The sequence below is a fragment of the Abrus precatorius genome, unplaced genomic scaffold, assembly GCF_003935025.1.
Source record: "Abrus precatorius isolate BTA unplaced genomic scaffold, Abrus_2018 Scaffold9, whole genome shotgun sequence".
NCBI lineage: Eukaryota > Viridiplantae > Streptophyta > Magnoliopsida > Fabales > Fabaceae > Abrus > Abrus precatorius.
The window spans coordinates 2,918,792-2,931,005 of NW_020874439.1; the positions used below are offsets into that span (position 1 = coordinate 2,918,792).

The window sequence follows — 12,214 nt, forward strand, 5'->3', positions numbered from 1 at the left end:
TTGTAGCAAGTTATAAAATTCAGAATTTGTCCTAAATATCGTTCTCAGGGATTAGTTCTTTCAATTACCACTTCACAAGATTAATAACTATTTGAGTTAAAAGAAATATGGAGTGTTTTGAATATTTGAAGACAAAAGCAATAAAGTGCAGTAAAATTAGAAAGTAACAGCAAATAGAGTGCAATGTTCAAAAATGAGATGATATGTGAATGGAGTTAGGATTGATGTCACCTCTTTATCAATTGCAAAACTGAATGAGATCTGAACTCTAAGTTCCTTAATTGATTGATGATCAATTTGACTAGATTAATCAAAGTTCAATTCTTTGACTCATTGATCCTAATATTCAATTAATTACCATAATTCTTAGGTGTAAATCAATAAAATATTGCATTGGGCATTAGAAATTAAAAGGTCACAAGATCATGAATGCTTATTCCTAAGATATCAATAACCTTGCCTTGACATTCAATTTAGATATAATAAATTAACTCAACTTCCATCGATGAAAATCCTCTCGCTGCAACTGAATTGAATAGCTAATCCAAGAATTACATTAAGGATAGAATTAAATGTTGAACACAATTAATGTCTTAAAATCTAAATCTACAATCAATTTACAATATCAAAATTGGATCCATCAATCCTTAAACAAAATTAGAACATGTACATCAAAGAAAAAGAGAAAGAAAGAGCAGAAGAGAAGGTAAGGAAGAACTTCATCAATCCAAGTCCCAAGCTTGATTCCTCTAGATTTGAGCCTTGAAATTCACCCCTAATCCTCTCTCTGACTCTTTAAGAGAGTGGAAAAGAAAAAAAATAAGAAAAAGATCCTAAAAATTCTAAGTTTCTGGCTTTTTATAACATTCTCGTGCCTCTAGTGTGGTCACTATTTGTGAAAATAGTAGCCATGCGCAGGGTATTTTTGCTGATTGCACTCTGCGTTATCATTTTTCTGAAAATAGTAGCCATGCGCAGGGCATTTCTGCTGACAACACTCTGCGTTATCACTTTTTATGGAAATAGTAGCTATGCACAGCTTCATTCCCTCAAACATCCTTGCACATGGTTACTATATGTGTAGAGAGTAACCACGCGCAACCTTTCTTCCTTTGCGTTGCTTCTATCTATGTAGAAAGTGTCAATGCACATTCTTGCTCTTAAACAAAGGCTCTGTAGTGATCACTTTTCCCAGAAATAGTAAACACTTACATTTTCTCTCTTGGACAAAGGCTCTATAGTGATCACTTTTCCCAGAAATAATGAACACTTATATTTTCGCTCTTGGACAAAGGCTCTGTAGTGATCACTTTTCTCAGAAATAGTGAATACGCCCATCATGTTCTACCCAATTAACCTCAAAGTTGTCACATTTTGTGTCAATAGTAGCCATGCTCAGCATTCAACCTTGGAATCTACACTTTGTGTCCAGATTTGCCACTTTCTTCTACTTTCTCTTCTTGAACTTTTAGCCTCATAACTTTCAACTCAAAATTTCCTCTTAATGCCTCTAACTCATGTGCTTTTGCTTATAATCTCCTGCAAAACTAGTGAGATAGCCAAATTACATCAAAATTCTGTTAAATCCAAAAAATTTAAGTTGCTAAAGACAAAAATTGACTTAATTGAACAATTATATATTTTTGTGCAATTTTCACTTTCCAAATTACCTTTTTTTATAAAAAAAATAATATAGAAAACTAATTAAAAACCTAATAAAATCTAGATTTATTAGCCATTTAATCCAACTGATAAGGGAGTTTTCCTACCCTCACCCTCATTTTAATTACAAGGATTGTCCATTTTGCTTACTGTGTTTTCATTAACGATAATGCAAATATTAATACTTTGTTTCTATTGCTGGAAACATTTTTCTATTTCAATTTGTTTCTGCTACTGTAAATAAATGTGTTTATGTTTTCTATTTTTCCGTTTATGTAAATATATTATGTACATAACTCAATTAAGTGATTATTTCATGGTCTTAATGGATTGAATGAATCACACTTTGGATTTAAAAAGTGGACTTTAAAAAATCTTGTGTGTTGGATTATTTGTGGTAAAATATATACCTTGCGAGGTTTTAAGCAATAGATAGACACACATAATAGTCTCCACCCTATATTTCTTCCGAATTTTCAAAATTGTCTCTATCTTCCATACTCCCAGTGTATTTTTCTAACTATCCACACTAATTTCTTTCATCATCATATTTACTGATAATACATTTTCCTCTATTTATTTCTCAACATACATTTAAACAAGTGATGTCAAAGGTCGAACACCTTCGAACTAAGCTCAAATCACATATTTTATGCAATCATATAAAGCAACAGCATGTAACCACAAGGAATGAATACGATATATATATATATATATATATATATATATATATATATATATCACATAGTTATAATTTTATTAATGCGATAGAACTCTCTTTACCTTGAGGATACGATTTACGTAGAAGTTTAAGGTGGAATATGTTGTCTAAAAGACTAAGTTCTTTCTAAGCACTACAAAGTAGAGTAACTTTTCAGAAGAAAGAAAATGATGAAATAGAAGTGAGATTAGAAGTATAGTCTCCAAGAAACTTACTGAAAATCAAGTAGAAAAGTTGTTCAAGCTCGAATTTGAGAGAGGTTTTGGAGTTCAAAGGTGTTTTAACTATGGAAAGGAGTGAGAGAATAGAGGTGATATGAGAAATGATTACTTGTCTTGCAATCTTAAGTTTTAAAAACATTAAAGTTACTTAAATATCCTTGTATTCAAGGATTCTCACTTGAGCGACATCCTCTTCTCGCTTGAGTGAATAAACCAGACAGAAATTTTTTACTCATTTTCTGATATTTTCACTTGATCGAGATCACTCTTACTTTAGCGAAAACGCTCAGAGAGTTCCCCATTTTGTCACCCAATCTCACTTGAGCAAGAAGGTTCTTTGCTTGAGCGAGAGTACAGATAAGCAATCTCTATCCACTCTTGCTTGAGCGAAAATGCTCCAGAGGCATTTCTTTCATATTAAACAATCACGCCTGAGCTGAAAATACTGCAGTTTTAAAAATAAAAATTTTCCATATTAAAAGCAAAAGCAATAAAAATTATGGAGTTACATGTAGTGCTAGAAAAAAATAAATAAATAAAAAATTACATGTTCTTTCAACTAGAAAGTTGTCTTAAATAGAACCATGATGGGTTATATAATATGAAAGTGGTGAATTGGATATAGGAAAAAGGAAAATCAAAGATTGAAAGAGTCACCACCAAAAATTTTAAAAGATTTTGGAAGACTTAGAAAAAATATTTGCCAACTAAATCCAAGTTCAGTAGTCTAATTACATGTGAGAAAAATATTAACACCTCACGACATCCATAAAAATAATTACCTTACATTGTGCAAAGATTAGAGTTTCATTTCATTTTTAAATTTGATATTTTATTTTATTTTTAAAAAAATAGAAAATATATTTTAAAATAATTGAACTTAACAAATTTTGATTCTTATTTCTATGGATTTCCCCAATATAATTTGAAAATTCGGGTTATGTAATTACGAAAGAAAACAATTTTTTAAAATAATTTAGAGAAAAATATTTTTAATTTTTTTCTTTCTAAAAGTAACATAAATAATTTAATTTTTTGATTATGTAATTTGTGAATGATAAATTTATCAATACAACATTATTATTATTCGTTATATGAATTTAAATTTTGATTTTGATTTTTTTAAATACAAAAATTTATGATAATACTTATTTTTTTAAAATAAAATGTAAGATAATTCTTATGTACAAAATACAAGATAATGAAATTAAATTGATACTCATACAATTTTATAACATATAAATGATAATGATTACATAAATCGTTATTTAGATTAAAAGAAACACTTTATTTAAAAACAAATATAAAAAAAATTATAATTGATGATTTTCATTTGAATTTCACGTTAAAATAATTTGTTATTTATTTAGTAATAAAACATAAAAAAGTTTTTATACTTTTGACCTTTTAATATATGAATAATAGAGTAAATTATACTTTATCGTTATAAATCGTTGTATGAAGTAAGACAAATTAATTAAAATAAAAGCTTAAGAGAATTTATGATCGAAGCTATTCTTTTAAAATTTGATTTTAAAACCTTTTTTATTTCATTTTATTGTAAAATTATTAGAAAAATGTATGTCCAAATTTATAACATACAAATAATGGAGTTATTTATTTAAAAACTATTATCACACATGTGTTTTCTAATTTTATTATTTTAAATAAGATAAAATAAAATATTCGACAAAATAATTTTTGTTTCTCAATATAACTTTAAGAAAATTTATTATATATATATATATACTTAATAATTTTTTAAATATTCATTATCTATAATGTCTAGTAATATTATGAACAATAAGATAACAATAGAAATTATAACAACAATTGGTATCAACAAACATAGCAAACACTCTTCGTAAGCAAGTGTATCCATTGAAAAATAATAAAAGAGTTTTCACAAAAAAAAATTTCAAGTTATCATCCCACAAAAGTTATTTTCAAGTACCAATAATACTTTAATTCGATTTTTTAAATGCAAAGAGAGTGTGATGGATTAAAAACACGACTTAATGTTAACAATTAATTAAAGACAACAATAAAATGAGAATAATAAAAATTTCATTCAAATGGTTCCCAACATATGATTTCAATAAAGTATTTCAAAATAAGGGAGTGTTACAAATTTGCATCAAAATAAACGCTACAAGACTAATTTACATCACAATTTTTAAAAATAATTTCTTAAGTCCTATAGCAGTTTTATCCCTCCCGTTCACTGAGTCTGGTGCTCATCGTCTTAGTCACCTAAAAAATAAATATAAGGGTGAATACTCTACACTATCACACACAAGCACAGAGACTCACCTTCACGTTTCACACATTTATTAACATAATTCAAATCATGCATCAACAAACACAAAGTAATACTTTTCACATTTTACTCCAATTCACACATAAGTGCGCTCACTGTACCATCAAACAATCTACACACATGTGCGCTCACTGCTCATAGCCACGCTCACTGTGGCACTGTGATCACGGTTTTATGATGCCCTTAACCTCAAGGACTTACTCAGTTTCACACATATTCACCTAAATTTTTCAATCATATCATGGTATTCATTCTCACCCAATGGCATATTCACACATATCAACCACATTATACTCAAGCACACAAATTCCATCACCATCCTATTGCAAATAAAGTCATTTCATCACACATAACATTCAATATCCATCACATACATTTCTTAATATCAATCACACTAAGTTCCACACAAAATTTCTATCACACCCTATTCTAATCAAGTCATTTTCATCCAAATACACATCTACATTCTATCTCAATCATATTCTAATACATAGCAATAAGAATGAATTCTAAGCACAAGGAGATTGGGTAGAGTCACCTATAGGGTAGAGTCTCTCCTTTACCTCGGATTGAAGACCCAACACAAAATCAACAAAGGAAATGCTTCCCAAACGGATTTTTGTCCTTAACACATGGAAAAATTCCATGAGGATGCAAGAAAAAGAATAAAGGGATGAAAAATGAAATCTTAGCTATCAAAACTTACCTCCAAACACTCTAAACATGATTTCAATCTTCAATTTAGCCCACAAACAACTTTGGAGGCCATTTAATTGGTGGAAAAAGGGTTTGAAGTCAAGAGAATCAAAGAAGGAATGAGAGGAAAAGTGGGAAATGAATTTCTTGAACCCTAAACCCCTCAAATACCCTAAGATTCATGATATTCTCGCTACAGCAAGACCCCTTCTCATTACAGTGAAAATATCAAAGGATTCTGCAGCTTGTTTTCTGCAGAATCTCGCTACAGCGAGACTGAATCCAGAAAACACCATCTCTTTGTTGCCCTCTCACTACAACAAGAATACAACAGACGCACGTCACTCACCCAGAACCTTCTTGCTACAGCGAGAATGTCCCTACAGTTAACTCTTAGTCTGTATTTCCAATCAGTCCAAACACATCCAATCTCAATCCATAATCAACATTCACATTTGTACTTACATATTTATCCACATATATATATATTCATGTCATTATATACATCAAATTCACATTCAATGAGAATTTCATAAGTATATTAATAATCAAATACTATTATGAAATTCGGGGCGTTACACCGAGCAATCATGCTCAATAATCATGCAAGGCAAATGGTAGAGAAAGCATAAAGACCCTAGGGGTTTGTTAATTCAATAACGGTTGAAAGAGAGGAATTAAGTGTGCCCTTGTCTCGTTTTATCTTATAGTTCCATTAATTACACGTGGTATGGTTGCCTATGATGCAACTAATTATGAGATGCTAAGGGTGATTAATTCTTAATATGCACAATATTCAATAGGATAAAAGCCAAACAATATAAGAAAAACAATACCAATATTAAAAGTAAAATCACATAAAGTATGCCATAGGATCCCCCATAGCCCTCGCTATGGATTTTGTTACTCATAGTGAAATACACAACAAAAAACATAATCAACCAATCCATAAAACATAAAGGAGAATTCAAACAAGAGAAACTTAAAAGGGAAAAAGATGAAAAGAGTTCTCGTTCTCCAAAGAGATGCTCAATCACTCACTCCGACTCTGAAGGAGTTCGTCGTCTTTACCAATGATTTCCAATAACTCTCAATGGTGAAGTGAGTTAGTATTAAGAAAGGGAAGACGGTGTGTCAAATGAAGTGGAAAAAATGTATGAAGTATGGAGCATAAGGCCTCTTTATATAGGATGTGTCCTGAGTTTTCGGTTGATTGAGCTATATCTTTTCAAATCTATTTTATCCACATTCAGAATCTCAATTGAAAATTGCTCCAAATCTTCATATCTAAATATTTATTTATGTTTAAAATTTAAATTCAAATTCAGATTCATATAGCGCGGCTAAAGGCTAAAATTATCTAATTTTTATCCAGAATATCTCCATAATGCACTAACAACAACTTACAACTAAACTGCAATAATTAATAGCATACTTAGTGTGTGTGTGTATAAAATAGGGTTTAAGTGTATAAATATAAATCATAAAATATATCAAAATATGAACTTATCAACCCCTTCATACTTGAGATTTGCTTGCCCTCAAGCAAAAATCCTGGCTAAAGAATAAAGGAAAAATTTGAAACATATAATCAAACCAAGAAACCCAAAATAATTGAGATACAAAGAACACAAGAGTAATATCACTGAGTCCAAGTCATCAAAAACATTTAAAATTTTATATTCTTTATCTTCTTGCTCAATCATCAAACTATGATACTCTACTCCTCTCTTTCTCTTTCAGTGTATAAGGACAAAAATAAAGAACGCTTAGTCCTTCTAGGAAGAAATGCACTATCATAGGTTTGACTATAAACCAACTCTTCACTAAGTCAATTGAATGCAATTAAAAATCGTGAGGTCTTTTACAGGTTATAATGTGGTCAAAGGGTTATAACAATTAAGGTGAGATAAATGAAGGAAAAGGATACGCAAAGGGTTAATTTAATTAAAACAATCACAAATATCCCCTAGGTTTATAAATGAAGCTCATAGAGTAATGGTTTTTATATTTTTACTCTCTTTACTTCTCTTTTCTTTCATTCACATGTAACCATTTTTTCTTTTCTTTTTACTATTTTTTCTTTTGCAACTTACACACACTTTGCAACTTAACTGCTCCATTTACAAACTCAAGGTCAACAAAATATTTCATAATTTTAATATAAAGGACCAAGAAAAATCAATAGAGTTTAAAGTGGGCAACTAGTTGTATATCTTTCTCAAACATGCTGAAGTCCAAGAAAAATAATCCTAATATGCCTCAATCATATTTAAAACATGTAATCAAAATGAATAGTCTCAAATTAGTTACAAGTCAAGTTTTAGAGCATAAATCTCTGGGGATTATCACGCAATCAAAGACAAGGGTGTCATTAATTAATATAGGAAAGACAAATCCTCATAAACGCTCTAAACTCACATATGTCGATTAAAGTTTAATATAGAGCAAAAAGTTAGAGAGCTAAATTAATTTTTTTCCTAATGAATCAAAAACTCAATAGAAATTACTCAATTATGTTCTTATTATTTTCAAAAGAAATTGGGTTCCTTGGGATAAAATGTTCAAATTTTTCTCAGAAAAAAGGTTCAGGAAATTACTTGGGAGCAAGTGATAAAACAAGTAATAATGGAAATTCCCCCATCATACTTAAAGCAAAACATTATTCTAAATGTTTAGAGGGAAAAAAAAGTAGAGATGAAAAGGAAAAAAGAAATAAAGGGAAAAGAACCCCCTAAATGTGTGAAAAATTGCACAGAAAAGCCACCCTGTTATGAAAAACAAGAACATAAAATAAATAAAAGTGAAAAATAAAACGTAGGTTGCCTCTTGTAAATGCTTTTTTTACGTCACGAGCCTGACGTCCTATTAGGCTATTGTAAGAACATAGCCTGTTGGGTGGAGGTCACTCCATATGTGTATAGCTTGGCCCTGTGACCATTGACTTGAAACGCCTTTCCCTCAGCTTTAGAAACTTCTAGGACCTCGTAAGGGAGGACCTTGAGTACTGTATAAGGGCCACTCCACCGGAACTTCAGCTTTCTAGGTAATAGTCGCAGTCGTGAGTTGTAGATCAACACTTTTTCTTTTTCATAGAACTCATGATGTAGAATATGCTTGTCATGCCACTTTTTGGTGCGTTCCTTATACAACTTGGCATTCTCGTATGTTGTAAGGTGCATCTCATTAAGTTCATTCAGCTCTAATAGTTTTTTCTTACCTGTAGGTAAATTAAAATTAGTTATGTGCTCCAAAATCTTTTTCAACTTCCTATTAGATACCTCAACTTGGCCACTGGTTTGGGGGTGGAAGAAAGTAGCGACCTTGGGGGTAACACCATATTTTGCCAAAAGATTATCAAAATGTTTATTGCAAAAATGAGTACCCTCATCACTGATAATTGCCCTAGGGGTTCCAAATCGAGAAAAAATATTTTGCTACAGAAATTTAGTAACAACCTTAGCATCATTAGTTGGTAAAGCAGCCACTCCCACCCATATGGAGACATAATCCACAGCAACCAATATGTATTCATTATTAGAAGACTTAGGAAAAGGTCCCATAAAATTAATACTCCAAACATCAAATATTTCATAAACCAAAATATTGTTAAGGGGCATATCATGCCTTCTAGAAATATTACCACTTCTTTGATATTTATCACATGAGTTAACAAAACCATAAGCATCCTTAAAAAGTGTAGGCCAATAAAAACTACTTTACAAAACCATATGAGAAGTTTTAGTGGGGCCAAAGTGGCCTCCTACCTTTCTGGAGTGACAATAATCAAGAACTGCGGTAAATTCACTCTCAGGAACACATCGCCTAATCAAATTTTCTCCACAAACTTTAAACATCCATGGAGAAAGATATTACTAGCCAAGAAATTCACCATATCAGCATACCAAGGTGCCCTAGAAACATAAAAAATTCTCATCAGAGAATGTCTCTTTAATTTCTAACTTGGTGCTCTTCCTCACCGAGGGCTGTAATCTGGATAAGTGGTTAGTAACAAAGTTCTCATGCCCTTTTTTATCTCAGATATCTATATCAAACTCCTGTAGCAAGAGAATCCATCAAATAATCCTTAGCTTAGCATCCTATTTAGCCATCAAATATCTAAGAGCATGATAGTCATTAAACACAATGACTTTAGACATAATCAAATAAGGACAATTTTTCAAATGCAAATACCACAGCTAGCATCTCCTTCTCAGTGGTGGCATAGTTCCACTGTGCTCCATCCAAAGTTCTACTCGCAAAATAAATGGTTTGAAAAATCTTGCCCTTCCACTGGCCCAAAACTACTCTAGCAGTTGTATCACTAGCATCACACATAAGCTCAAAGAGAAAAGACCAATCAGGAGAGATAATAATAGGGTCATTAATTAACTTACTTTCAAGGGTATTAAAAGCAAATAAGCAAGCATCACAAACTTAAACTCTGTACTCTTAGCCAATAAATCAGAAAGAGGTTTTGTTATTTTTCAAAAATCTTTAATAAGCCTCTTATAAAACCCCAAATGCCCCAAGAAACTCCTAACAGATTTCACACATTTGGGAGAGGAAAGTTTAACAATAACATCTACCTTAGCAGGGTCTACCTATATATCCCTACTAGAAACTTTATGCCCCAAAACAATGCACTCATCAACCATAAATTGACATTTTTTTCCAATTTAAAACCAAATTAGCCTTTTTACATTTTTGTAAAACCAAATCAAAGCTATGCAAACAATAATCAAAAGTGTTGTCATAAACAGAAAAATCATCCATAAAAATCTCAATACATTTTTTTAATAAATCAGAAAATAAGACCATCATGCATCTCTAAAATGTCGCGAGGGGCATTACACAAACCAAACAACATTTGTTTATATGCAAAAGTATCATAAGGGCATGTAAAAGTAGTCTTCTTTTAGTCCTCTAAATTCGACAGGTATTTGCATGTAACTCAAATAATCATCTAAACAACAATAAAATTCACGTCTCAGTAATTTTTCTAACATCTAATCAATAAAGAAGGGGGAAATGGTCTTTTCGAGTGGCCTTATTGAGCTTCTTGTAGTCTATGCACATACGATGCATAATTACTTTTCTTATAGCAATAAGTTCCTGTTACTCATTCTCCATCATTGTTATTCCTCCTTTCTTGGGTACAACCTACATAGGGCTCACCCAAAGACTATCAGAAATAGGAAAAATAGTACCAGCATCTAATAGGTACAAATGGAAGGGCTAAGACCCATGATGTCATGAATGCTCCATCCAAAGGCCTCCTTATTCTCCCTAAAGACTCATCAATTTCTCCTCTATAATACCTATCAATTTAGAAGAAATTATTATATAAAGAGAAGAGGAAGGAGATAGAAAAATATATTTAAGATTAGAGGGAAGGGGTTTGAGCTCTAATTCTAGAGGTTCTACAATGGATGGTTTGGGAATTTGAATGTCTCATGCTCCCAAGCTTTCAAAATGCCTAGGTACCAACCACCAGCTCTGATTCTTGCTCTCCAAAGCTAAGATCTCATCTATTACTTCTTCTATTTTCATTAGAGCATCTCTCCCAAAATGTGAGAATTTTTTCTACAACATCATCCCTTAACCTATCTATTAACTGCATAGAGTCTAAATAATAAGAAGGGTCATTCACAGAGATAAAATTATAAGAGTCAAAATTAGATGGTGCTTAAGAGAATTAAAAACTTAAAAAAAATAAAAAAAATTCTCATCGTTTAGCCTTAATATAAGCTTCCCTTGTTGAACCTCTATAATGGTCTTCCCTGTGGCTAAGAATAGTCTCCTCAGAATAATAGGAACCTCATTATCTTTCTCCATGGCTAGTACAAAAAAATCTGCAAGGAAGATGAATTTGTCGACCTTTACCAAGACGTCTTCTACTATACCCCTTGGGTAAGTGATGGATCTATCTGCTAACTACAAATAAATAAAGGTAGGTTTGGGTTCTTTCATTCCTAACCTTCTAAAAACATAGAGACATTAGATTTATGCTAGCCCCTAAATTAAATAGGGCTTTATCAAAATGAGAGCTACCTATAGTACAAGGAATAGTAAAACTCCCTAGGTCTTTGAGTTTTGCAAGTAGCTTTTTCAAAAGGATTGCTTAGCATTCCTCGTTAAGCCTTATAATTTTAAATTCCTCTAACCTCCTCTTGTTGCTTAATACTTCCTTGAGGAACTTAGCATATTTAGGTATTTGAGAGATGGCCTCCACAAAGGGTATGTTAATGTGCAACTTCTTCAAGATTTCAACGAATTTATTGAACTGCGAGTCCCTTTGACTACTTCTCAGCCTCTGAGAAAAATTATTTGAAGTTCTTGAGACCTAGGCATTGCGTCTGCTTCTTTTTTCTTCCCCCATTTTGTCTCTGCAATGTTAGCATGGCTGTGCATAGAGGTGAGCACGACCGTGCTTATGAACTGGCGTGCTACTTTGTCAGCAAGAACATGCATATGGCACTGTTATGCGACTTTGGCACATTTTCAGGAAACATCTTTCTATTTCTCAAAGTAATAGCCTTGGCATGTTCCTTGGGGTTAGGCTCAGGCTGGGTGGGTAGCATTCCTAACACC

At 31.8% G+C, this 12,214-nt stretch overlaps 1 protein-coding gene across 1 annotated transcript; it reads right to left on the reverse strand.

Annotated features, from left to right (window-relative positions):
* Nucleotides 1-8,493: 8,493 nt before the first annotated feature.
* LOC113849599 lies at nt 8,494-9,958 on the reverse strand. Its single transcript, XM_027479608.1, has 3 exons — nt 9,815-9,958; nt 9,079-9,309; nt 8,494-8,943 (listed from the first exon to the last, which is right to left on the reverse strand). The coding sequence occupies exons 1-3, from the start codon at nt 9,956-9,958 to the stop codon at nt 8,494-8,496; spliced, it is 825 nt and encodes a 274-aa protein (XP_027335409.1).
* Nucleotides 9,959-12,214: the final 2,256 nt, after the last annotated feature.